Genomic DNA, 25,536 nt, shown 5'->3' on the forward strand with positions numbered 1-25,536 from the left:
TATTTAATATCCAAACAACTACTAAATTCTGCACATGAACATGTTTGATTATTTCATTTTTTTTTTTTTTACAAAACCTTTTTCATTGTGGCCACAGACAACACTGTCAGAGACACAACAGACACCGAGTACTTTAAGATGCTGTGTATCATATTCTGTCTTTTTCCATTACAAGCATTTGTAAGATTAAATTAGTGCATCAATTCTAATGACTAACTGCTGTCAGTTCCTCTGCGGCTTCACTTCGCAATCAGCTGTCTTGTCTTGCAAATTTCTGTCTGAGCCGTTAAGAGGCCCTTTAGCGCGTCTGTTAGAGGCCTGGTCAGAGTGAATGAAGGAAGTGACAGACCGACAAGAAAGACAACATTCGACGTGTGCACCATCATTTTAATCAGGTGATATTCAAACCAGAGACAAAAAATAAAATAAAATAAAAAATACAAATAAAATAGAATCAAGATGACAATTCCATTTTGTGCCATTAAAAAAGAAAATGACATGAATCCATTAGTCTACGGAGTGACCTCTCCTCCTGTGCATCTTCAAGCAGTTGTGGATGAACGGTCCATTTATAAACCTCAAATCACACACACACACACTCATCGATCCTCTTGCCACCTCGTCTATAATACACACAGATTATTATGGACTGTGTTTAAAAGAGGCTCTCGGTGCTACCACTTTGTGTAGGAAAGGAACTACGGGTGCAGGGCATCCAGAAAGTATTCACAGCGCTGCACTTTTTCCACATTTTGACCCAAGGCCAAAATATGGTCATCCGGTATTGCGAAGACTTTGTATCCGTCTGTCTGTGCTCAGCATAACTCCAGTCCTATTACTGCCAGGGGCTTCAAATTCACAGGGAACATTCCTGGGACACAGACCTTGGACAAGTTTAAAGATGGCTAACCTTGACCTATTTTAAGAGGTCAAAAGGTCACATTCTGCTTACTATTTTCATGTTCAGCCGACTGTATTTTAGCATTGCATTATATTTTATATTACAGCCATATTCCAATCAAAACCTATTTCATCTATTTTGGAATAAGGCTGTGCCATAGCAAAATGTGGAAAAAGTGAAGCGCCGTGAATACAACTGCATATCTGCATGTACCGTTTCTTTGCATCACTTGTACGGTTTGTTTTCAAAATTGCTGCTCATTTATACAACAGTACGGTGGCTGTGAGAGGCCACAACACTGTGAAATTAAGACAATGCTTGCAAATGCAGAAATTGCTGAAAACTACAAGTAAAAACAAAACCTGCATCAGTTCAACAACAGATAATCACATCAAAAAAAGTCATGCAAATTAAGAAAAGGCTTGCAAACATAGAACACATGAATGTAACCCTAAAGCACATGCCACAGTTCAATATGATAACATGTCTGCTGCAAAATAACAACACACACAAAAACAGATGTGATGTAAAAAGCTACACCACAGCACAAGTGCTAACAACACAAATGACGGTTCCTGCAGGACTTTTAACTGACGGACCATTTATTGCATCATGGTCTGTTATCATTATCTCTACTGGTTAGCAGCAGTGAGTAAGTTTATTGATTACTTCATTGATGATTTTAGACTTGAATGAATGAATGTGTTTATTTGGCACACACACATACTTAACAAAAGATCTTGTAAAACAAAAACTCAAACAATTTCACAGTTTTGTGTGGCCAAAAGGGTGCAGGCATAAGCAAAAAAAAAAAAAAATATATATATATAATATATATATATATATATATATATATGTTTCCTTTAAATCTCCATTTTCAACTGCATTGTTCTCCATAAAAAAAAATACTTACTGGGTTTTGCATCTGAACTCTTCATATATACTCGTAACAACAAATACCAAAAAAGAAAAAATCAAGCACAGGCAATATAGTCATCAGTGAACTAAAAGTTCTCAACACAACAGAACAAACAATAGTGCACAACACACAATCAAAAAAAACAATAACAAACTCAGTTAAACCTATTTTTTCATACTATAACAAGTAATTAGGGCAGCACGGTGGCTTAGTGGTTAGCACTGTTGCCTCACAGTGAGCAGGTCGTGGGTTCAATTCCCGTGGCCTTTCTGTGTGTAGTTTGCATGTTCTCCCCGTGTGTGCGTGGGTTTCCTCCGGGTGCTCCAGTTTCCTCCCACATCCAAAGACATGCGGGTTAGGTGGATTGGAGTCTTTAAATTGTCCGTAGGTGTGTGTGTGGGTGTGTCTGTGCTTGTTTGTCTGTTTGTGGCCCTGCGACAGACTAGCGTCCTGTCCAGGGTGTACCCCACCTCGCACTCTATGACTGCTGGGATAGGCTCCAACCCCCCGCGACCCTTAATTGGACTAAGCGGTAGATGAATAAATGAATGAATAACAAGTAATTATATTGTTTTTATAAAGTCTTTTTAAGCCAACTACACTGAAAAAGAGAATGTTTGAACCAACTTAAAAAAGTGTTACAATGAAAAGTTGAAAGTTAAATCAACTGTAACTTACAAACTTAAGTTCAAACAACTTAATTCATTCAGGGTGTTACAAATTGGAACATTTTTTTAAGTTGGTTCAAACATTCTCTTTTTTCAGTGTAAGGTACCAGATAATTTAATGCTATCAGAACAGTTATTTCAATTATTTACACCTTTTACGGAAACACAATGACTTTTTACCGTAGTTCGAGTCTTTAATTTATCAAATAATAATGTTCCTCTCACATTATAGCTGGACTCTCTCATTTTAAACAGATCCTGGACATGTTGAGGTAGAAGTTTTTTTTTAACTTCATACATGATTTGTATTGTGATATAATCATCAATTCACAGAATTTAAAAATATGTAAACAGACAAATAGTGGGTTTGTTGGCTCACGATATGGTTTATTATTGATAACCCTTATAGCTTTTTTAAGCTTTATTTTCATATTTTCTGATTTTATTTGCAATGCATTGAACAGCAGAAGTCAAAGGTCATCTGAGCACAAACCTGTTTTTGTATTGAGAGTACTTCCATTGTGTTGTGGAGCTTTGCAGCACGTCTGAGACACATTATCCACTCAAATCACTTCATGTGCTGTATGTTATGTTTGTGTTGTCTTACAAGACTTTTGCTGATGCAACTTCCCTGTATTTGAAGTGACGCAGGTGGTTTTTCTTGCTGTATTTGTAAGTGATTTCTGGCATTTGCTCATGCTGTCTTAAGTTGGAAGTGTTATGGCCTCTCTCAGCCACCGCACGGAGCAGCCTGGAGAGTAGAAGAGGCCAGATTCAGCAGTAAGGTGGCAGCTGACAAACCGCACAGGACGGCAGTAGGTTATATAGGTTTACACTTTAATGTCGGAAGGATGCTATAAAATCTTAACAACTCTGAATTAAATAACAGCTCCAATTAGTCTGTTTTCCTCTGAGTGTGGAGGAGCTGGTTCATCGTTTGTAACGTTCCTCAAGGGAGCAACCAGGAGGCTCCACTGAGTCGGTTACTGTTACGCTTTACAAGCTCATAAATATTTTCTTCTTATGCCCACAACATGTTGTGAAACTGTAGCGCGAGCAGCATTAAAGTCCATCATCAGTTAACTAACTCTAGTTTGTGTACTCGTAAAGGCGCCGAGCTAAAAGTGTCTGCGTGATCCTGACGGGTAGAAAAAGGCTTAAGGAGTCTCTTGCTAGACAATAATGGTGTGAAAGAGAGAAAAATGGAGGTCCGTCTTCTCAGCTGGACTGTTACGGTTCTGCTCAGCCAGCTATTCAGCGGAGAGAGAAATGGCACCAGAATCATAGCAGCTCTTCATACCTGGTTTGAGTGACAGCTCGCTACCTGGGCTTGGAGCGAGGGAAGCTTCTATCTGAGCCTGTGACACCTGAGAGAGAAAGAGCGACACAGTGAAGGAACAAAGAGCCAAAATCAAACTAAGACAAAGTAATTTACACTGCTACCTTTGTACTGACTAATACACTCAGGTCTGTAAGTATTTGGACAGTGACAACTTTTTTTTAATGTTTTGGCAAACTGTCATGGGTGTCAATTGTGGCTTCCCTCACTTGTCTGCCATTTTTATAGTCACCCAGTTTTTGAGAACTGCCTACTTCAGCCAGGTTTTCCATTCAATACCATACTGTTTGTACTATGTTAATGACAGATATAAATTAAGTCTGAGACATATTCAGTGACATGAAAATTTTCATGAGTCCATCCGCTGACTTGTCACAAGAAAACTGGCTGTAATTGCATGGAAAAGTGTGTTAAAGGAACACTTTTATTATTTTATTATACTGCTCAAAATAACTAAAGGCACATTTTTAAATCAGAGTATAGCATCAAGTCAGTGGGATACTGATCTGGTCAGGTAAGTAGCAGAGGAGCTTGTTAATCAGTTTCAGCTGTTTTGGTGTTAATGAAATTAACAACAGGTGCACTGGAGGGGCAACAATGAGATGACACCCAAAACAGGAATGGTTTTACAGGTGGAGGCCACTGGCATTTCTTCCCTCCTCATCTTTTATGAGTGATTTTTCACTACATTTGCATTTGGTTAGCGTCAGTGTCAGTACTGGTAGTGGTGCGGTACCTGGACCCTATAGAGGTTGCACGGGTAGTCCAACTCCTCCTGGATGGCACATCAATACGTGCCATTGCCAGAAGGTTTGCTGTGTCTCCAAGCACAGTCTTAAGAACATGGAGGAGATTCCAGGATATAGACAGTTAATCTAGGAGAAGGTCCTTAAACCATCAGCAGGACCAGTATCTGCTCCTTTGTGCAAGGAGGAACAGGATGAGCACTGCGAGAGTCCTACAAAATGATCTCCAGCAGGCCACTGATGTGAATGTCTCTGACCAAACAATCAGAAACAGACTTCATGAGGCGGCCTGAGGGCCTGACATCCTGTAGTGGGCTGTGTGGTCACTGGCCGGTACCATGGAGCTCAAGTGGCATTTGCCATAGAACACTAGAATTGGCAGGTCTGCCACTGGTGCCCTGTGCTTGTCATAGATGAGACCAAGTACAACCTGAAAACATGTGACAGACGTGAACGGGTCTGTGGACACCATGGAGAACATTATTCTGCCTGCAACATCATTCAGCATGACTGGCTTGGTGGTGGGTCAGTGATGGTCTGTGGAGGCAAATCCCTGGAAGGACACACAGACCTCTACAGTCTAGACAGTCTAGATTGGGGGAGGTGATGGTCTAGTGGTTAAGGTGTTGGGCTTGAGACCAGAAGATCCTGGGTTCAAATCCCCACCTGACTGGAAAATCACTAAGGGCCCTTGGGCAAGGTCTTTAATCCCCTATTGCTCCCGGTGTGTAGTGAGCACCTTGTATGGCAGCACCCTGACATCGGGGTGAATGTGAGGCATAATTGTAAAGCACTTTGAGCGTCTGATGCAAATGGAAAAGCACTATATAAATGCAGTCCATTTAGACAACGGTACCCTGACTGCTATTAGGTATCAGGATGAAATCCTTGGACCCTTTGTCAGACACTATTCTGGTGCAGTGGGTCCTGGGTTTCTCCTGGTTCACAACAATGTCCGGCCTCATGTGGCAAGAGTATGCAGGCAATCCAAAAGAACACCTCTGGGTTTCGACTAATCCTTAATTGTATTCTACCTGGGGTAAATTAATTTGATTGGACATGAACTGGAAAGGCACACACCTGTCTACATATAAGGTCCCACAGTTGACAGTGCATGTCAGAGCACAAACCAAGCATGAAGTCAAAGGAATTGTTCGTAGACCTCCGAGACAGAATTGTCTTGAGGTGAAAATCTGAGGAAGGGTACAGAAACATTTGTGCTGCTTTAAAGGTCCCAATGAGCACAGTGGACGCCATCATCTGTAAATGAAAGAAGTTCTGAGCCACCAGGACTCTTTCTAGTGCAAGCCACCTGTCTAAAGTGAGCAATTGGGGGAGAAGGGCCTTAGTCAGGGAGGTGACCAAGAACCAATGGTCACTCTGTCAGAACTCAAGCATTCCTTTGTGGACAGAGGAGAACGTTCCAGAAGAACAACCATCTCTGCAGCAACTCTCCAATCAGGCCTGTATGTTAGGGTGGCCAGGCACATAGTAAAAGGCACAGACCATGAGAAACAAAATTCTCTGCTCTGATGGGACAAAGATTGAACTCTATGGCATGAATGCCAGGCGTCATGTTTGGTGTAAACCAGGCACCATCCATACAGTGAAGCATGTTGGTGGCAACATCATGCTGTGGGGATGTTTTTCAGTGGCAGGAACTAGGAGACTAGTCAGGATTGAGTGAAAGATGGATGCAGCAATATACAGAGACATCCTGGATGAAAACCTTTCCAGAGCGCTCTTGACCTCAAGACTGGGGCAACTTTTCATCTTTCAGCAAGACAATGACCCTAAGCACACAGCCAAGATATCAAACTTCAGGACAACTCTGTGAATGTCCTTGAGTGGCCCAGCCAGAGCCCAAACCTGAATCCGATTGAACCTGATGGAGTTTGAGAGGTGCTGCAAAGAGGAATGGGCAAAACTGCCCAAAGATATGTGCACCAAGCTTGTGGCATCATGTTCTAGAAGAATTGAGGCTGTAATTTCTGCCAAAGGTGCATCAATAAAGTATTGAGTAAAGGGTGTACATGTGATTTCTTTATGTAGCACCCTTTCCACCACACCAGTCGGTAAAATACAGGGTGCTGAAACTGCAAGAAATGCGTATACGAAATGCTATAATTCCAAAATGGTTAATGTGATGTAAAAACTTAAAGTCTCCACTACAAGCATATGTTGCTTCATTTTGATGGTGTACTGAAGGAAAATTCCAAAAAATGATGTCACTGTCAAAACCCCACCCTTTTTTCCCTTCTTTTTTAAGGATTACCTCTTCAAACTTCTTGGCTTTGTACTGATCTGCTCCTTTCAAGAAGTTCAGTAAGATGATGTCACATAGAATTGTGCCCTAGCAACACATAAAGTGTTAAATTGAAGGCTAACAGCAACAATAAACACAACTTGTCATCATCTGATGTTTGTTCAGGTGTTCTTACCAGTCCCACTGAGGTAACAGCAGCCACCAGGTTGATCAGAGTTGGAATGGTGTTGAACTTTCCTGCCTGTTAGAACAGGAAGAGATGGAATACATGAGACCAGTCCTTATAGAGCAGGGGTAGGCAACCTGTTCCAGAAAGAGCCATGAGGGTGCAGGTTTTCTTTGCAGCCACTGACTCCACCAGGTGATTTTAGTGATTAATATCACTTTGAGCAGATGGAATCAGTTAATCAGTGAAATCACCTGGTGGAGTCAGTGGCTGCAAAGAAAACCTGCACCCTCATGGCTCTTTCTGGAACAGGTTGCCTACCCCTGTTATAGAGGAACAAAACTTTCAGTGTTAACGCAGCTCACCGAAAATGAACATTCTTCCTGAATTTATACAGTGGCTATGCCATTTCAAATTACAAAGCTTATCAAGCTTCTCAAAAAAAAAATAAAATAAAATAAAATCTAAAATTTTCTTCCTGAAACAAACTCAAAGCAAATTGCTGCAATTTGACATAAATTAATTAAAAATATAAAAGCCAAGATGATGGGTTGCACAAGTAATGGGCCCCTTTGGTATAATACCTATAAATAATCAGTTTAATTGCCAGTTTTCTTCAGACAAGTCAGGGGATGGATACATGAACATTTTCAAGTCACTGAGTATATCTTGGAATTTATTTACATAAATTATGAAGAAATACAAACAGTATGACACTCTATGGTAAATCTGTATGGAGTAGATACTCCTCAAAAACTGAGTGACTGTGCAAGAAGGAGAAGAGTGAGGAAAGCCACCAAGACACCCAGACAACCTAAAAGAAGTTATAGACTTCTGTGGCTGTGATTGGAGAAATTGTGTATCGTGCATGTTTTGCATTTTGTATCCCCAGTTATACAGCTTCATGATGAAGTGGTATAGAGGAGGATTTTCTTTCACCAAAACATCAAATCTAGGCTTACATCTCAGATGTACTTTCTGGCAAATTGTAGCTGAACTTTCAGGCCTTCTTTTTAAGAAAACCCTCAGACGGAGCCTGACTCGTGCAATGACGTGTAACTGTGCACCACAGAAAGGCACAGCTGCCTGTGTTATGATGGAGACAATAGTTCACATTATTTACGTCGCCCATGGGAAGGAATGGACAAATATCTGTACTATAAGGTCTATTGTGGATATAACATCTTGTTCAGATTTGCGCCGGCATGCGCGCATTAGTGCACAGAGCTTTCGGTTTGATAGCCAATGTTCACATTCACTGTACATGACAATAATTCATAATTATTATCATGATGACGTGTGCCACATACATTACAACAGTTCCTTTGTGCTCCAGGGTGGGATGCGGGGAGCAGGGTTTGTGGGAACAGATCTATCTTGAGGAACCCTCATATGTGCTCAAAACGTTTCAGATCCCTTTTTTTCCCACCATCGGAAGATGTAAATTGTGGTTAGATGGTTCTCAGATTACACATGGACCGCCGTCGGATAGGTGTCCCATCTCGACCGTGCCAGGAGAGTTGTGAACATGTGCTTTACACTCGGGGTCACCGGCCGATTTTGACCAACTGAGGCGACTTCTGCAGAAGTCAACTCATTTTGGAACTGAAATCTGACACGTTTCAGATGTGTGCCAATTCATAAGTCTGACGCCATTCTGCGTGATTTCGGCTATGTGTGGCGGGGTTTTAAAGACTGATGCAAATTAAGTCATACACAGTGATTTGGAAATATTCATGTATCCATCCCCTGACTTGTCGAAATAAAACTGTCAAATAAACTGATTATTTATGTGCGTTATACCAAAGAAGACCATCACTTATGCAACCCATCATCTTGGCTTTGATATTTTTATTTAATTTATATCAAGTTGCAGAGATTTGCTTTAAGTTTGAATATAAGGGGGATGATTTTAGAAATTTTAATACAGAGAAGCCTGAATTACTTTTTGTATTTGAAACGGCATAAACAAATTAAAATGTATAAAATCCCATAGGGGCTAAATGCAGTTTCAAGGCACTGTATAACATGGCATCATAACTGTTAAATATCAAGGAATACAAATGGGACTTATAGTATGTTACAGTAGTGTTCAGAATAATAGTAGTGTTATGTGACTAAAAAGATTAATCCAGGTTTTGAGTATATTTCTTATTGTTACATGAGAAACAAGGTACCAGTAGATTCAGTAGATTCTCACAAATCCAACAAGACCAAGCATTCATGATATGCACACTCTTAAGGCTATGAAATTGGGCTATTAGTAAAAAAAAAAAGTAGAAAAGTGGGTGTTCACAATAATAGTAGTGTGGCATTCAGTCAGTGTGTTTGTCAATTTTGTGGAACAAACAGATGTGAATCAGGTGTCCCCTATTTAAGGATGAAGCCAGCACCTGTTGAACATGCTTTTCTCTTTGAAAGCCTGAGGAAAATGGGATGTTCAAGACATTGTTCAAAAGAACAGCGTAGTTTGATTAAAAAGTTGATTGGAGAGGGGAAAACTTATACGCAGGTGCAAAAAATAATAGGCTGTTCATCTACAATGATCTCCAATGCTTTAAAATGGACAAAAAACCAGAGGTGTGTGGAAGAAAACGGAAAACAACCATCAAAATGGATAGAAGAATAACCAGAATGGCAAAGGCTCACCCAATGATCATCTCCAGGATGATCAAAGACAGTCTGGAGTTACCTGTAAGTGCTGTGACAGTTAGAAGATGCCTGTGTGAAGCTAATTTATTTGCAAGAATCCCCCGCAAAATCCCTCTGTTAAATAAAAGACGTGCAGAAGATGTTACAATTTGCCAAAGAACACATCAACTGGCCTAAAGAGAAATGGAGGAATATTTTGTGGACTGATGAGAGTAAAATTGTTCTTTTTGGGTCCAAGAGCCGCAGACAGTTTGTGAAATGACCCCCAAACTCTGACTTCAAGTCACAGTTCACAGTGAAGACAATGAAGCATGGTGGTGCAAGCATCATGATATGGGCATGTTTCTCCTACTATGGTGCTGGGCCTATATATCGCATACCAGGTATCATGGATCAGTTTGGATGTGTCAGAATACTTGAAGAGGTCATGTTGCCTTATGCTGAAGAGGACATGCCCTTGAAATGGGTGTTTCAACAAGACAATGACCCCAAGCACACTAGTAATGTGAAGAAATCATGAAAAATTGTGGTTATACAATTAAATACTAGTTTAGTGATTCACAGGATTGCTAAAAAGCAGTTTGAACATAATAGTTTTGAGTTTGTAGCATCAACAGCAGATGCTACTATTATTGTGAACGCCCCCTTTTCTACTTTTTTTTACTAATAGCCCAATTTCATAGCCTTAAGAGTGTGCATATCATGAATGTTTGGTCTTGTTGGATTTGTGAGAATCTACTGAATCTACTGGTACCTTGTTTCCCATGTAACAATAATAAATATACTCAAAACCTGGATTAATCTTTTTAGTCACATAGCACTACTATTATTCTGAACACTACTGTATGAAGGTAACAGAGAGAAGTACGTACATAGACCTTACTTGTGTTAAGCGCCTTGAGGCAACTTTCTTCTGATTTGGCGCTATATAAATGAAAATAAATTGAAATTGACAAGGCCAATTTTCAGTTTTTTTTTTCCCCTTCCTGACCTTTTTTCCCCATTTTGATTGGCCAGCTTTCTGAAATTTGTGTTAAATATTTCACTAAATGTCATATTTGTGCAGAACTCACATTGCCTGTCACCATGACGTCAAAGCGGATGGCAAACGCTTTGTGGAGTGTCCGAAACTCTGTCCCATTCTCAGTCTTGAAATATTTAGCAAACCTGCGAATTAAGAAATCAAAGAAAGAAAAGTGTTAAACTGAAGAATGTGACAACAGATGGAGAGAAAAGTCACTGACAGCAGCATCGGTACCTGAAGTTGTAGCCCTTGGAGACGGCATTCTTAGCAAACGGTGTGTCCAGTCGTGTAAAAGCATATCTGGGTACACATTTTTCAATATCCAGGTCCAGGTTACACTTCCACACAATGTTTATTCCAATTTCTCCACCCTGAGGGGCACACGCACACACTCAATACCTGCAGTAATACGGAAAATTAAAGGGGAAGTTTCACATTGTTGAACCTGGAGTCTTTGTTTTTACAGTTATTATTTCCCCACTCAGGACAAAAGTGGCCCTAATTAGTTCAGTATTTAGTTTCAGCATGAAAACAGTCACGAGCTAGAGAGCTTTATAATGTAAGCGCATGCTTCTTGTTGCTACTAAGCAGGATAAAATATCATTAGATGTGTTTGGAAGCATGGAACTGATATTTACGGATGTACATGTGCATATTCATCTCAGGAAATGTCAAGAAAAGTATTTTAAAGACACTGATTCGAGAGGCAGCTCCTTATATTTGTGTTCATCTGTGGTGGTCCTGCAGCTCTCCACACAATCCAACTTTGATGAGCTGCATCTTCTTGTTTCTTATTAAGGAAATAGTGAAGTCTGTTTATACACTCATGGACGAATATTTAGATAATTTACATGAGTGTTTATATTTACAGTAGTGTTCAGAATAATAGTAGTGCTATGTGACTAAAAAGATTAATCCAGGTTTTGAGTATATTTCTTATTGTTACATGGGAAACAAGGTACCAGTAGATTCAGTAGATTCTCACAAATCTTTAAAATTTAAAAAAAAAAAAAAAAAAAAAAAAAAAGCAGAGACACGTGGAAGAAAATGGAAAACAACCATCAAAATGGATAGAAGAATAACCAGAATGGCAAAGGCTCACCCAATGATCAGCTCCAGGATGATCAAAGACAGTCTGGAGTTACCTTTAAGTGCTGTGACAGTTAGAAGATGCCTGTGTGAAGCTAATTTATTTGCAAAAATCCCCCGCAAAGTCCCTCTGTTAAATAAAGACGTGTACAAGAGGTTACAATTTACCAAAGAACACATCAACTGGCCTAAAGAGAAATGGAGGAATATTTTGTGGACTGATGAGCGTAAAATTGTTCTTTTTGGGTTCAAGGGCCGCAGACAGTTTGTGAGACGACCCCCAAACTCTGAATTCAAGCCACAGTTCACAGTGAAGACAGTGAAGCATGGTGGTGCAAGCATCATGATATGGGCATGTTTCTCCTACTATGGTGTTGGGCCTATATATCGCATACCAGGTATCATGGATCAGTTTGGATATGTCAAAATACTTGAAGAGGTCATGTTGCCTTATGCAGATGTAAAGAAATCATGAAAAACTGTGGTTATACAACTAAATACTAGTTTAGTGATGTACCAGATAGTAGTGTCTAGTAGTGTCAACAGCAGATGCTACTATTATTGTGAACACCCCCTTTTCTACTTTTTTTTTACTAATAGCCCAATTTCATAGCCTTAAGAGTGTGCATATCATGAATGCTTGGTCTTGAAGGCAGTTCTGTGGTGTCGTGGATACAGTAACGTGCACTAAGGCTGATTACTCAAACACCATACGGTGTATGGTATAATCCCACATAGATGATATTCTGAAGGCTCTATTAGAATCCACAGGGTGACTACACAAAATCACAGCATGGAAGAGGAGTCAAGACATTTAAAATTTTATAAAGCAAATTCAGATTTGAAAATAATACATAGTGGAATGTAAATACAAACTATATGTGCACTGAAATAATGTGACATTATCTCTTGTTTATATTAATGTTCTCTTTCCTTCACAATGCAGTAGTATTTAGTTTTAGTGCATAATGTGCACCTTTGTATTTAGGTTTTATAAAATGAAGCAAAAGGAGTGTATATACACCAATAATTAGGGTAATCTCTCTGAAACGCTCCATGTAGCAGCAAGACAACAGTCTGCTACTGAAGGCTACAGCTCTTAATCTGGATCTGTACGCTCAAAATTACCTAAACATTTTGGCCATTACTTTCTACATAGACTTCACACATCATTTTTGTCCCGAGTGAAAAGTTGAACCTAAAAATCTGGGTTCAATAATGTTGAGCTCTTCTTTTAAAATTAGTTATTTTGGGCAAAATATGACTTCAAGTTTGTTTACTGTGAAGTGCATCTCAAAAAAATTGAGATGCACTTCACAGTAAACAAATACTGTAAAATAATCTTTTTTTTAAATCAGTTATTTCAGAAATTGAAATTTTTATTTGGACTCACTATATACAAACTGAAATATTTCAAGCATTTTTTTTAATTTTAATTTTGATGATTAGGGTTGACAGCTCAAAAAAATTGAAAATTGATGACCGCCCCACCTGCAAAAAGATCTCTAAATATTACAATATTTCATAACATTAATTCAAAAAAGGACTTATAATACATAAAATTTCATGCTTCCATTAAATTATATATATATATATATATATATATATATATATATATATATATATATATACAATTAGTTATTCTTGAAATTAAATATTCTATAACTGTAAATGAAATGAAATATCTAGGATTGATTCTTGAACCGCAACTAAAATTTGATGAACACATAAAGAAAATATCCAAAACAATACAAAGAAATATAAATTGTTTTAGACTTATCAGGCACTTCATTCCAAACCAGGCGGCCCTGCTGTACATGCATGGGATGATATTCTCTCATATTACCTATTGCATGACAGCATGGGCCCAGGCAGCTCCCCCAGACACAAAGCGCATTGGTTCACGTTACAATCAAGCAATCAAAATTATGGACAGAAAACCAATCCGTCATCATCACTGTCAAATCCTCCACAAACATAACTTATTGAGTTTTGACAGTTTTAGCAATTTCTGTTTTCTAAAATTATTTTTTAAATGCTACCACAATTTGGCTCCAGAACCACTTAGGGAATTTATGGGGAGACCAAACAGCAGCAGGACAACAAGAGGTAGCTTAAATTATAACTGTACCATCCCCAAGTGCAGAACCTCGTTTGGACAGTCAGCCTTTTCTTACAAAAGCTGTAAACTCTGGAACTCACTGCCCACAGATATTAAGGCTGTCAGCGAGTTGAAAATGTTCACCTTTAAACTTAAATCTTGGCTTAAATCAAACCAAAACTGTACCCACCAGTAAAGATATGAGAGTGAATGAATGAGATGAGTGAGATGAGAGTTTGAATTGCACTGTTCTATTTATTATAGATGTTCAAATGTAAATTAATATGTTTTTAGGTCATGTTAGAGTAGAAAAGCCTAACCAGGGACGGGAGTTGTAAATTAGCACTTGTTGCTATACTCTGTATGCATCACATCAGCTGCAAGCTTTGATTTGTAGCTATGTCTGACTGTATTGTCCCTGTCAAATAAACTAATAAATAAATAAATAAATAACATTTTGAGATATGGCTTTTCCTATATCTGTAGTTATAGACAATAATTTACCCATAATTATCAAAATAAAAATATGTTTGAACCATAATGCATTTACAATACACAAAATTTTCACTTTCTGAAATAAGTGAAAATATTGAACTTTTTACCGTGATATTCTAAGTTTTGGTGCTGTGGGCAAAAGACAAAAGAAAATGAGGGTGAAGGACGGTAAGACCTTGGTAGCAAGGTTCTTCACATCTTGCCCAGTGTAGTTCAGTACATCCCCCACACGAAAGATGGGGCATAAGGGGTCGTGAACCGGGTGGTAGGTACAGCTCCTGATCTGGGCGGCTGTCATCGTGGATGGAAAGTTCCCTCTGGGACAGAAACCATTGGAGTCGTTACAAAAAACACCAGCATGCGCTGAGTTTATGAAGAATGTGAGCATGTGACCCACCTGGTAACATTGAAGAGAGGGAAGCGAATGCTGTTTTTGATGAAGATGGTGAAGTTCTTCACATCCAGCATGGGTTCGCTGAGGATGTTGATCAGAAAGTAGATCACAAATGAAGTGTGGTATGAAATGTGCACATGCATGTCTGCATATATGTAAGTAAGTGTGCATCTCACTTCTTGATACGGTCATTCTCTGCAGGACACCATCCTTCAATCTCACAGTAACCCGTGGTGTTATCCGTGCTGTTATCGAAGGACGAAAGGCAAGTGCCTGTAATAACTCCTAATGGCACAAAGCATACATAAGAAGAAACCTCATGGTAAACGGAAATTAGACCCAGGTGCATAAGTATTTGGACAGTGATACTGCATTTCCAATTTAACCTCTGTGCGTCATCACAATGGAGTTGAAAACCAATCGAGAGTCATGCTTGAAGTGCATACCTTTAGCTTTAATTCAAGGAGTTTACCAAAACCATCACATTAACCAACTGAGAATTACAGCCATTTTCACACACAGCGCCTCCATTTTTTAAGGCCATAAGTAATTGGATCAGGATAATTATTAATACAAATTATGTTCACAGCCTGTTGGCTGTGATTGGAGAAACTGTGTATCATGCTGCTATTGCCTGTTGAACCACCAGACACAGCTTCATGCTGGAGTGGAAGAGAAAAAGATTACAGAAAAATGATCTAATCTAGGCTCAAATCTCCCCAAGATGTCTGGCAAACTAGCTGAAATTTTATATCTTTTAAAGAAAATCCTTCTCTGTACATCACACCAACAGGAAGCCATACAATTGTTCTCAGCTACAGACACTGATAACTCCTTCAGAATTGTCTGAGTGTCTTGATGGCTTCCCTCACTCATCCTCTTACTTGTTCTTGCTCTTCTTGTTTTGAGAACTGCTGACTCTAGACAGATTTAATCACGCAGGGGAGGTGATGGTCTAGTGGTTAAGCGTAGTTACTACTGGTGTGTAGTGAGTACCTTGTATGGCAGCACCCGGGGTGAATGTGAGTCATTACTATAAAGCACTTTGAGCGTCTGATGCAGATGGATAAGTGCTATATATATTCAGTCCATTTACACAGTACCATGCTATTTTTGTTTCGTAACACTTGATGTTAATGATGTTCAAGACATGTTCATTCATCTTTTGATCTTAATTTAAATGCATTTGGTGTATAGAAAAATAAATTAATTGGTCCTGTTATATTACTTTCAGAGAGGATTGTATTTTACAACTTTCTTTAGAAAAATAAAAATAAAAACAAGCAAACTGGATTTTGTTTATTTAAATTACATTTTAAAATAAATATGGGCCTTCATCCAGTAGTGTTGATATTCTCAAACATACTGTCATTACTGTATAACACTGTGCTTCTTCCAAAGATGACAATGAAGGCCGAATTGAACAAGTTGGACTCACCATTGGAAAGAATGGAACCAAGGTGCTTCTCACAGTCTTCATCAGTAGTACATTTATAATGTGCCCCACTCTGAAACACACAGGAACTTAAAATATGACATGATACACAACTCACCCTTCCACAGATAAGAAAATACCAGTTTTCACTGAGTTACTGTAGTAATAAGGAACTTCCAGTTTCCGGAATCTACAAGGGCATCTTCAAATAACTTTCAGAATTAACAAGTGGTCAAAACAAGGCAGTTTACTATGAATGATTGATGTAAAGCTGTTTAAAAACAAAATGTAATGTTTGAAACCATTTAAAATGGCAAAATAAACCATTCTGCCCTCAGTGTAGAAGTTTAAAATCAGTTTATCTGTCATTTAACCTGATTAAAACCAGTTTAATACATTTTAATGTCAGTCTACCCTCAGTGTAGAAGTTTAAAATCAGTTTATCTGTACTTTAACCTGTTTAAAGCCTGTTTAATACATTTTAATGTCAGTCTACCCTCAGTGTAGAAGTTTAAAATCAGTTTATCTGTAATTTAACCAGTTTAAAACCAGTTTAATACATTTTAATGTCAGTCTACCCTCACTGTAGAAGTTTAAAATCAGTTTATCTGTAATTTAACCAGTTTAAAACCAGTTTAATACATTTTAATGTCAGTCTACCCTCAGTGAAGAAGTTTAAAATCAGTTTATCTGTACTTTAACCTGGTTAAAGCCTGTTTAATACATTTAATGTCAGTCTACCCTCAGTGTAGAAGTTTAAAATCTGCTTATCTGTAATTTAACCTGTTTAAAGCCAATTTATACATTTTCATGTCAGTCTACCCTCAGTGTAGAACATTTTAAAATTAGTTCACCTGTAAGTGAACCTGTTTAAAGCCAGTTTATACATTTTAATATCAGTTCACTTGTAATTATATATATATATATATATATATATATATATATATATATATATATATATATATATATATATATATATATATATATATATATATTCCCAAAACATTTTAATGTTGGTTTTGGACAATATAGAGCCAGAAAAATTCATATTCCATTTCTTTGAATGGAATATGGAAAAAAACTGCTTTTGACGAGTCTACCAATGTTAGTTTAGAACAATTTAAGTCTATTTAAATGGGTTTACCACAAAAGAAGAAACAAGAAGTTTTTCAAATTTGATAAGCTGTGCTGTCAAAGGTCTAAACGTAGCATTTGGGTTCACACTGCAGAATCTAAACTTGTCCTCACCTCTGGACATCTTCCTTGGAATTGGTCCTCAGTGATGATGAGCCTGGTCATGATGCAGAACACGGATGCACCCTGTGAAACAACCACAGCAGAACTTTCATTCTATCTACTGGATGTAACACAACTTTAATACATTTATCAAACACACATCGTAAAACCTTCAAAAGGACCAAATCCTAAACTGCCACAGCACATTCCTCAATTTAAACAATAAAAGATTTCTTTATTTATTTTATGTTAGCAGCTCAGAATAACAGCAGATCACCACAAACTAGCACAGTTTTATTTAAGAGATTACGGAACCTTTCAAATGAATTTGATGGCAGAATTTGAAGAAAAATGAAAGTCCCACCATGTTTCCCAAAGTCCATTGAGTGGGGAGAGGGGTGTTAAAACAGAAATGTTTAAGTTTTCTACAAAGTGGCTGTAATGGAAAATGTTCCTGCTTATTCTGTTTGGAATGCTCAAAATGCTTTAGAGCTTTTTAGTTTGAAATTTCTTTAAATTGAAATTTAGTGAAACTTTGAGAAACATTGGCCTTTGGATGGAAGAGGGATAATTAGGTTTATTGGCAGACCAAGATATAGGTGCACATTTTTCACCTTTTTAAGCAATTTGTGTGTGTGTGTGTGTGTGTGTGTATATATATATATATATATATATATATATATATATATATATATATATATACCTATGCGCCAAGCATCCAATGCCAATAATTTGTATCATGACATTTAACTGGCTCAGTGTCTGCTTGATCACTTTGGTTGATAAATTTAGGGGATATTCACTGAATCATGTCTTCTGTCATCCTGATAGAAATAAAAACAAAACAGCTGTCTTCCCGACCTAACTATGCTACCACACTGGGATTTGGGTAAATAGAATTTTGCAGTTGTGCTTTTGAAGTTTAAAGTTGGAATGTTTTTAAATTGTGTGGATCAGATATTTATCTGTTTTACTGGTGTGTGTTGGGAAACAAAAAAGAGCCAGCTGACCTGTTAATATTATTGAAGTGATAAGATTTAGAGCTAAGAACACGTGTTGACCTGCATGAACCCAGAGTTTTTTTTAGGCTTTGGAGGAAGTATACAATAAAGACTGCTCTTTTATGGTGTTATCAATACCAAAGATGATGAAAGCAAAAATAAGATGTAAAATTTAAAGTCATCTTTTTTGTGAAGATCTCTTTGAGGCTATATTCTGTCATAATATTTATTTCAATAAATATTTCAAGAGATTTCAGCATTTCAGACACAGGATACAGCAGACATTCTGTGTAGATAAGGTCAATAGGTCATGTTTATGTGTGGTTGGGAGCACTCACCTGTGAAGGGGATACATAGTCAGCCACGTCCATTACTCGGTCATTATGGTAACCAAAGCCCTTGACTTTGGTCATAACAGAAGATTCTATACCAGTGTCACTAATCTGGTAGGCTTTTTCATGAATGAAAACCCAACTGCAACACACAAGAAGAGAAATAACAAGTTACTTTAGTAAATGTTTATTGTTGACTTTTTCAACAAGCAATTGTTATTGGACCTAATGGAGGAAGCCAAAAAATAGCCAATAGCTTGGAAGATCCTTGGGGAAGTGATGTTCTAGTGGTTAAGCGTTGGGTTTGAGACCAGAGGATCCTCGGTTCAAATCCCAGCCTGACCGGAAAATCACTGAGGGCCCTTGGGCAAGGACCATAATCCCCTAGTTGCTCCAGGTGTGTAGTGAGCACCTTGTATGGCAGCATCCTCACATCGGGGTGAATGTGAGCCATTATTGTAAAGCACTTTGAGTGTCTGATGCAGATGGAAAAGCGCTATATAAATGCAGTCCTGGAATAACTGCACTGGATTGACTATATCAAAGGAGCAGTTACTAAGAGAGACTAGGATGAGGAGTATCAGTTGCATTATGAGGGAACGTCAGCTAGTATGACATTTTTGCCATGTGGCGTGATTCTCTGTGCATGATCCATCATGCAGGTGCCCGAGTGTTGAGGACCCCAGCAGATGGAGAAAGCCAAGGGGACGTCCACGTTTCACCTGACTGCAGCCGGTTATCTGCCCAAGTGGTTGCCATTCAGGACCCAAAGCGATTCCACGGTGTCATGGATGCAGCATCAGCACATCCTACCAGACTTGACTAAACATATCAGAACTTAACAGATTTTATGAAATTAAACAAGGAAAAAAAAAACAAGAACATAATTTTGTGGTAGCTGTAAGAGATGTCACACTTTTGTATTTTTTTAATTGTCAAATTAATACACAGAAAATGATTTATTTTACAATAGCCATTAATCAAAACAGAACTATTTGCATCAAATGCAATAGTTGGACAATAGTATGTTTTCACTTTTTATAATAAATAACAATTTGCCTTTTTACAGTATAAAAAAATACATTTTGTGTTGCACTTCAACTAGTTATGGAATTAAAGTGGATAGGTAGGTCGATGTAAACCTTTGCTGCAACCATAAAAAATTGTTTCTTCTTTTAAAACTTGTTCATTTTCCTAACAGATATGGAAATAGATCTGTACTTTGTTTGGTGACAACACAAAATCTGACACTCAGAGACCACTTGCACACAAACACACCACTTACCCGACAAAATAGGATATGATGAGAAGTTGCACAATCCGGTTGATGATGCCCACAGACCAGCTCTTCACCACCACAGACTTGGTGGTCTCGTAGGTGAAAAAGTCGGTGACGCAGGCCCACACCATAGAACCCATGGCTTGTCAGTGCAACTCACCCGATAACAGTTCACTTCTTCCTGAGTGAAAAGTGGAAGTGTTGTCTTCTGTCAACAGGTGCCTTCTGACAGATGTGCTTCTAAAACTGCACTGCACAGTTCAACATTGGTGGTCATGAAGAAAACTCTCCTGCTCCTCATTATTGGCCTATTATTGGACCTCCCCTTCCTCACGTATAAATGAGCAAAAGGGAAAACGTGAAAATTTCATCCGTCCCTCCCTCATACTCACTTTCTCTCCTCGCCACAAATCCCCATCTCCCATATGCCTCTTGCCTCGCCCCATCACTGCCTTATTCCAGTTGCATACTTTTGAAAATGCACATATAAAAAGCCACACACAGATTTGCTCGGGGTCATCAATCAATGCATCATACATTCATTTTCTCCAAACACATTTATGTTTAAAGTACGGTGGCCATCTAATGTTTGTAAAAGCTTTAAACCAATGGAAAATTTTGCATTAAGAAATAACTCCAAATCTGCGTACGGCAGTACCATCACAGCAATGATGAGAGAATCTAAAGCAGTTTAACACATGTACACACACACGCATATATATATATATATATATATATATATATATATATATATATACACACTCAACAAAAATCAAATCAAATCAAATCATTTATATAGCGTCAAATCACAACAAACACTTGCCCCTAGGCGGTTTATATTGTAAGGTAAAACCATACAATAATTACGGAAAAACCCCAACGGTCAAAACGACCCGCTGTGAGCAAGCACTTGGTAACAGTGGGAAGGAAAAACTCCCTTTTAACAGGAAGAACCCTCCAGCAGAACCAGGCTCAGGGAGGGGCAGTCTTCTGCTGGGACTGGTTGGGGCTGAGGGAGAGAACCAGGAAAAAGACATGCTGTGGAGGGGAGCAGAGATCAATCACTAATGATTAAATGCAGAGTGGTGCATACAGAGCAAAAAGAGAAAGAAACACTCAGTGCATCATGGGAACCCCCCAGCAGTCTACGTCTATAGCAGCATAACTAAGGGATGGTTCAGGGTCACCTGATCCAGCCCTAACTATAAGCTTTAGCAAAAAGGAAAGTTTTAAGCCTAATCTTAAAAGTAGAGAGGGTGTCTGTCTCCCTGATCCGAATTGGGAGCTGGTTCCACAGGAGAGGAGCCTGAAAGCTGAAGGCTCTGCCTCCCATTCTGCTCTTACAAACCCTAGGAACTACAAGTAAGCATGCAGTCTGAGAGCGAAGCGCTCTATTGGGGTGATATGGTACTATGAGGTCCCTAAGATAAGATGGGACCTGATTATTCAAATCCTTATAAGTAAGAAGAAGAATTTTAAATTCTATTTTGAATTAACAGGAAGCCAATGAAGAGAGGCCAATATGGGTGAGATATGCTCTCTCCTAGTCCCTGTCAGTACTCTAGCTGCAGCATTTTGAATTAACTGAAGGCTTTTCAGGGAACTTTGAGGACAACCTGATAATAATGAATTACAATAGTCCAGCCTAGAGGAAATAAATGCATGAATTAGTTTTTCAGCATCACTCTGAGACAAGACCTTTCTAATTTTAGAGATATTGCGCAAATGCAAAAAAGCAGTCCTACATATTTGTTTAATATGCGCATTGAATGACATATCCTGATCAAAAATGACTCCAAGATTTCTCACAGTATTACTAGAGGTCAGGGTAATGCCATCCAGAGTAAGGATCTGGTTAGACACCATGTTTCTAAGATTTGTGGGGCCAAGTACAATAACTTTAGTTTTATCTGAGTTTAAAAGCAGGAAATTAGAGATCATCCATGTCTTTATGTCTGTAAGACAATCCTGCAGTTTAGCTAACTGGTGTGTGTCCTCTGGCTTCATGGATAGATAAAGCTGGGTATCATCTGCGTAACAATGAAAATTTAAGCAATGCCGTCTAATAATACTGCCTAAGGGAAACATGTACAAAGTGAATAAAATTGGTCCTAGCACAGAACCTTGTGGAACTCCATAATTAACCTTAGTCTGTGAAGAAGATTCCCCATTTACATGAACAAATTGTAATCTATTAGATAAATATGATTCAAACTACCGCAGCGCAGTGCCTTTAATACCTATGGCATGCTCTAATCTCTGTAATAAAATTTTATGGTCAACAGTATCAAAAGCAGCACTGAGGTCTAACAGAACAAGCACAGAGATGAGTCCACTGTCTGAGGCCATAAGAAGATCATTTGTAACCTTCACTAATGCTGTTTCTGTACTATGATGAATTCTAAAATATATATTCTAAAATATAAACGCAACACTTTTGGTTTTGCTCCCATTTTGGTGTGCCTTAGACTGTCCACAATAAAAGGCCACTCTGAAAGGTGCAGTTTTGTTTTATTGGGGGGGATACCAGTCAGTATCTGGTGTGACCACCACTTGCCTCATGCAGTGCAACACATCTCCTTCGCATAGAGTTGATCAGGTTGTCAATTATGGCCTGTGGAATGTTGGTCCACTCCTCTTCAATGGCTGTGCGAAGTTGCTGGATATTGGCAGGAACTGGTACACGCTGTCGTATACATATATATGTGTGTGTGTGTGTGTGTGTTTAGGTGTACATGCTGTAAGCGTGTATGTATACTCAACAAAAATATAAACGCAACACTTTTGGTTTTGCTCCCATTTTGTATGAGAGGAACTCAAAGATCTAAAACTTTTTCCACATACACAATATCACCATTTCCCTCAAATATTGTTCACAAACTAGTCTAAATCTGTGATAGTGAGCACTTCTCCTTTACTGAGATAATCCATCCCACCTCACAGGTGTGCCATATCAAGATGCTGATTAGACACCATGATTAGTGCACAGGTGTGCCTTAGACTGCCCACAATAAAAGGCCACTCTGAAAGGTGCAGTTTTATCACACAGCACAATGCCACAGATGTCGCAAGATTTGAGGGAGTGTGCAATTGGCATGCTGACAGCAGGAATGTCAACCAGAGCTGTTGCTCATGTATTGAATGTTCATTTCTCTACCATAAGCCGTCTCCAAAGGTGTTTCAGAGAGTTTGGCAGTACATCCAACCAGCCTCACAACCGCAGACCACATGTAACCACACCAGCCCAGGACCTCCACATCCAGCATGTTCACTTCCAAGATCGTCTGAGACCAGCCACTCGGACAGCTGCTGAAACAATAGGTTTGCATAACCAAAGAATTTCTGCACAAACTGTCAGAAACCATCTCAGGGAAGCTCATCTGCATGCTCGTTGTCCTCATCAGGGTCTCGACCTGACTCCAGTTCGTCGTTGTATCCGACTTGAGTGGGCAAATGCTCACATTCGCTGGCGTTTGGCACGTTGGAGAGGTGTTCTCTTCACGGATGATGCAAAGGAGATGTGTTGCACTACATGAGGCAAATGGTGGTCATACCAGATACTGACTGGTATCCCCCCCCCCCAATGAAACAAAACTGCACCTTTCAGAGTGGCCTTTTATTGTGGGCAGTCTAAGGCACACCTGTGCACTAATCATGGTGTCTAATCAGCATCTTGGTATGGCACACCTGTGAGGTGGGATGGATTATCTCAGCAAAGGAGAAGTGCTCACTATCACAGATTTAGACTAGTTTGTGAACAATATTTAAGGGAAATGGTGATATTGTGTATGTGGAAAAAGTTTTAGATCTTTGAGTTCATCTCATACAAAATGGGAGCAAAACCAAAAGTGTTGCGTTTATATTTTTGTTGAGTGTATATATGTAGGTATGTGTGTCTGGGAAGTTGATTTATGTTATATTCATATTCATCCCTTCATGTTCATATTTTGCCTTTGTAATTATTTTTGAAAGTATATATACGTATTTTATTATAGAAAGCTGTAAATATTATAAATATTTAATAAGTTAATTAATAATCAAGAAGTTAATGTTGATGGGGGGCAGGTAGGGTGTCTTTTTCAACATTTAAAACAAGGAGAGTAACTAAGAAACAAACTAAGAAAAAGGTTTGCAACTACAATAACTTCAAATGTAGATGCACATAAACTGTATTGTATAACAAATATTAACATATTTAAACAACTTTAAATGTAATGACCAAAATGTAAGTATTCAGGTACCACAGTACAAGAAGAGCAACAATAATAGTAATAATTACAGTATGTGGGTACTTGAAATAAATAAATAAATAAATCATGAGAACCTGAGTCGGTGACCTGAGAAGATTTTGGAAAATCTGATGATTTCACAAGGAATGACCCACTAACAACACTATTAAACTAACATGAACCACAATAACATTTAAAACCCCAAACTCCCATGGTGCATTGCAGCACAACATCCATTATTTATATCAACTTTAGGTTTCTGCAGTGTTCATCCTTGACCCAAAATACATAAGCATACCAAACGGAAAAATGTCAGCTCTCCCCAGTTTTTGTGTGATCGAAGTCATACATACACACACGCACACAGAGGCCACATGGCTATAATAATAATAATAATAAGTCCTGTATTTTGTTTGCAGACTGCAATTTTACCATAGAATCAAAACTGCACATTAACATAAATAAATAACGTAAATAAGTCATCTCAACTAATCAGGTCAGTTTATACCAGAGGCCTGTAATTAAACATTTATTAATGAGAAATGTTTCTGTTGATTCACAGTATCTTTTTGCTGATTTATTTTTTTTTAAACCAAGACATAGAGTGAGTGCGCAGAAAAATAAGCCAGCGTCTACAGTTACAGACACACATGAGAGGCTGAGTGGAGATGCATTAATAAATTACAAACTATACCGCTAATAATTGCAACATGTGATACGGCCACTCTTCTATCAGCCTTATTGGCTCTTACATCAATGAGATAATGTAATGATCCATTGACGCAGACGCGTGTTGATGCTTAGAGACAGTGTCATTTCTTAAGTGCGTCCATTATGACTGTGGTCAATTAATGGTAACCTAACACAGGAGACAAGGCTCACATTAAAACACGCGCTTTGGATGTTACAAACGAGCACAAGCTTTCATGCTGCGCTCGTTTCGGTAACATCTGTAACAGACACGTATGCATTCCTGGAAAGGTCACTGATGGAGTGAAGGCAAGTTTCAGTTAAATCTGAGACACTGTCCGAGGGAGAGGCGGATCATCACAAACATCTCTCATGTGACTTTTTTTTTTTTGAAATGTGAAACCATCAAGCAAATGATTCCACTAGAGGAAATGATCTATTTAAAAGACGCTCACACTCGGCTTTGATTGCAACAAATGGGGCATAAAAGCGTAGAAACATCCTAAGGTCATGTGCACCCACTACGCGCTTCAGAAAAAGACACCATGAGGGGGGGAAAAAAAACAACAACTGA

At 38.6% G+C, this 25,536-nt stretch overlaps 1 protein-coding gene across 1 annotated transcript; it reads right to left on the reverse strand.

Moving 5' to 3' along the window:
* Window positions 1-3,159: 3,159 nt before the first annotated feature.
* Window positions 3,160-20,195, reverse strand: p2rx3a (purinergic receptor P2X, ligand-gated ion channel, 3a). Its single transcript, XM_034181401.1, has 12 exons — window positions 20,050-20,195; window positions 18,771-18,906; window positions 17,444-17,515; window positions 16,199-16,268; window positions 14,937-15,045; window positions 14,764-14,841; window positions 14,542-14,683; window positions 10,916-11,052; window positions 10,731-10,824; window positions 7,015-7,080; window positions 6,849-6,926; window positions 3,160-3,855 (listed from the first exon to the last, which is right to left on the reverse strand). The coding sequence occupies exons 1-12, from the start codon at window positions 20,181-20,183 to the stop codon at window positions 3,739-3,741; spliced, it is 1,233 nt and encodes a 410-aa protein (XP_034037292.1). The 5' UTR covers window positions 20,184-20,195; the 3' UTR covers window positions 3,160-3,738.
* Between the last annotated feature and the right edge of the window lie 5,341 nt (window positions 20,196-25,536).

This window comes from Thalassophryne amazonica, chromosome 11 (assembly GCF_902500255.1).
Source record: "Thalassophryne amazonica chromosome 11, fThaAma1.1, whole genome shotgun sequence".
NCBI classification, from domain to species: Eukaryota; Metazoa; Chordata; class Actinopteri; order Batrachoidiformes; family Batrachoididae; genus Thalassophryne; species Thalassophryne amazonica.

Excerpts from the sequence above, each read along its gene's own strand:
- p2rx3a (XM_034181401.1), bottom strand. The coding sequence starts at position 20,183 with ATGGGTTCTATGGTGTGGGCCTGCGTCACCGACTTTTTCACCTACGAG. Across the intron at positions 14,842-14,936 it reads GAGAATGACCGTATCAAGAA|CGAACCCATGCTGGATGTGA; the intron begins GTGAGATGCACA and ends CAACATCCTCAG. Across the intron at positions 14,684-14,763 it reads CCTCTCTTCAATGTTACCAG|AGGGAACTTTCCATCCACGA; the intron begins GTGGGTCACATG and ends TTTCTGTCCCAG.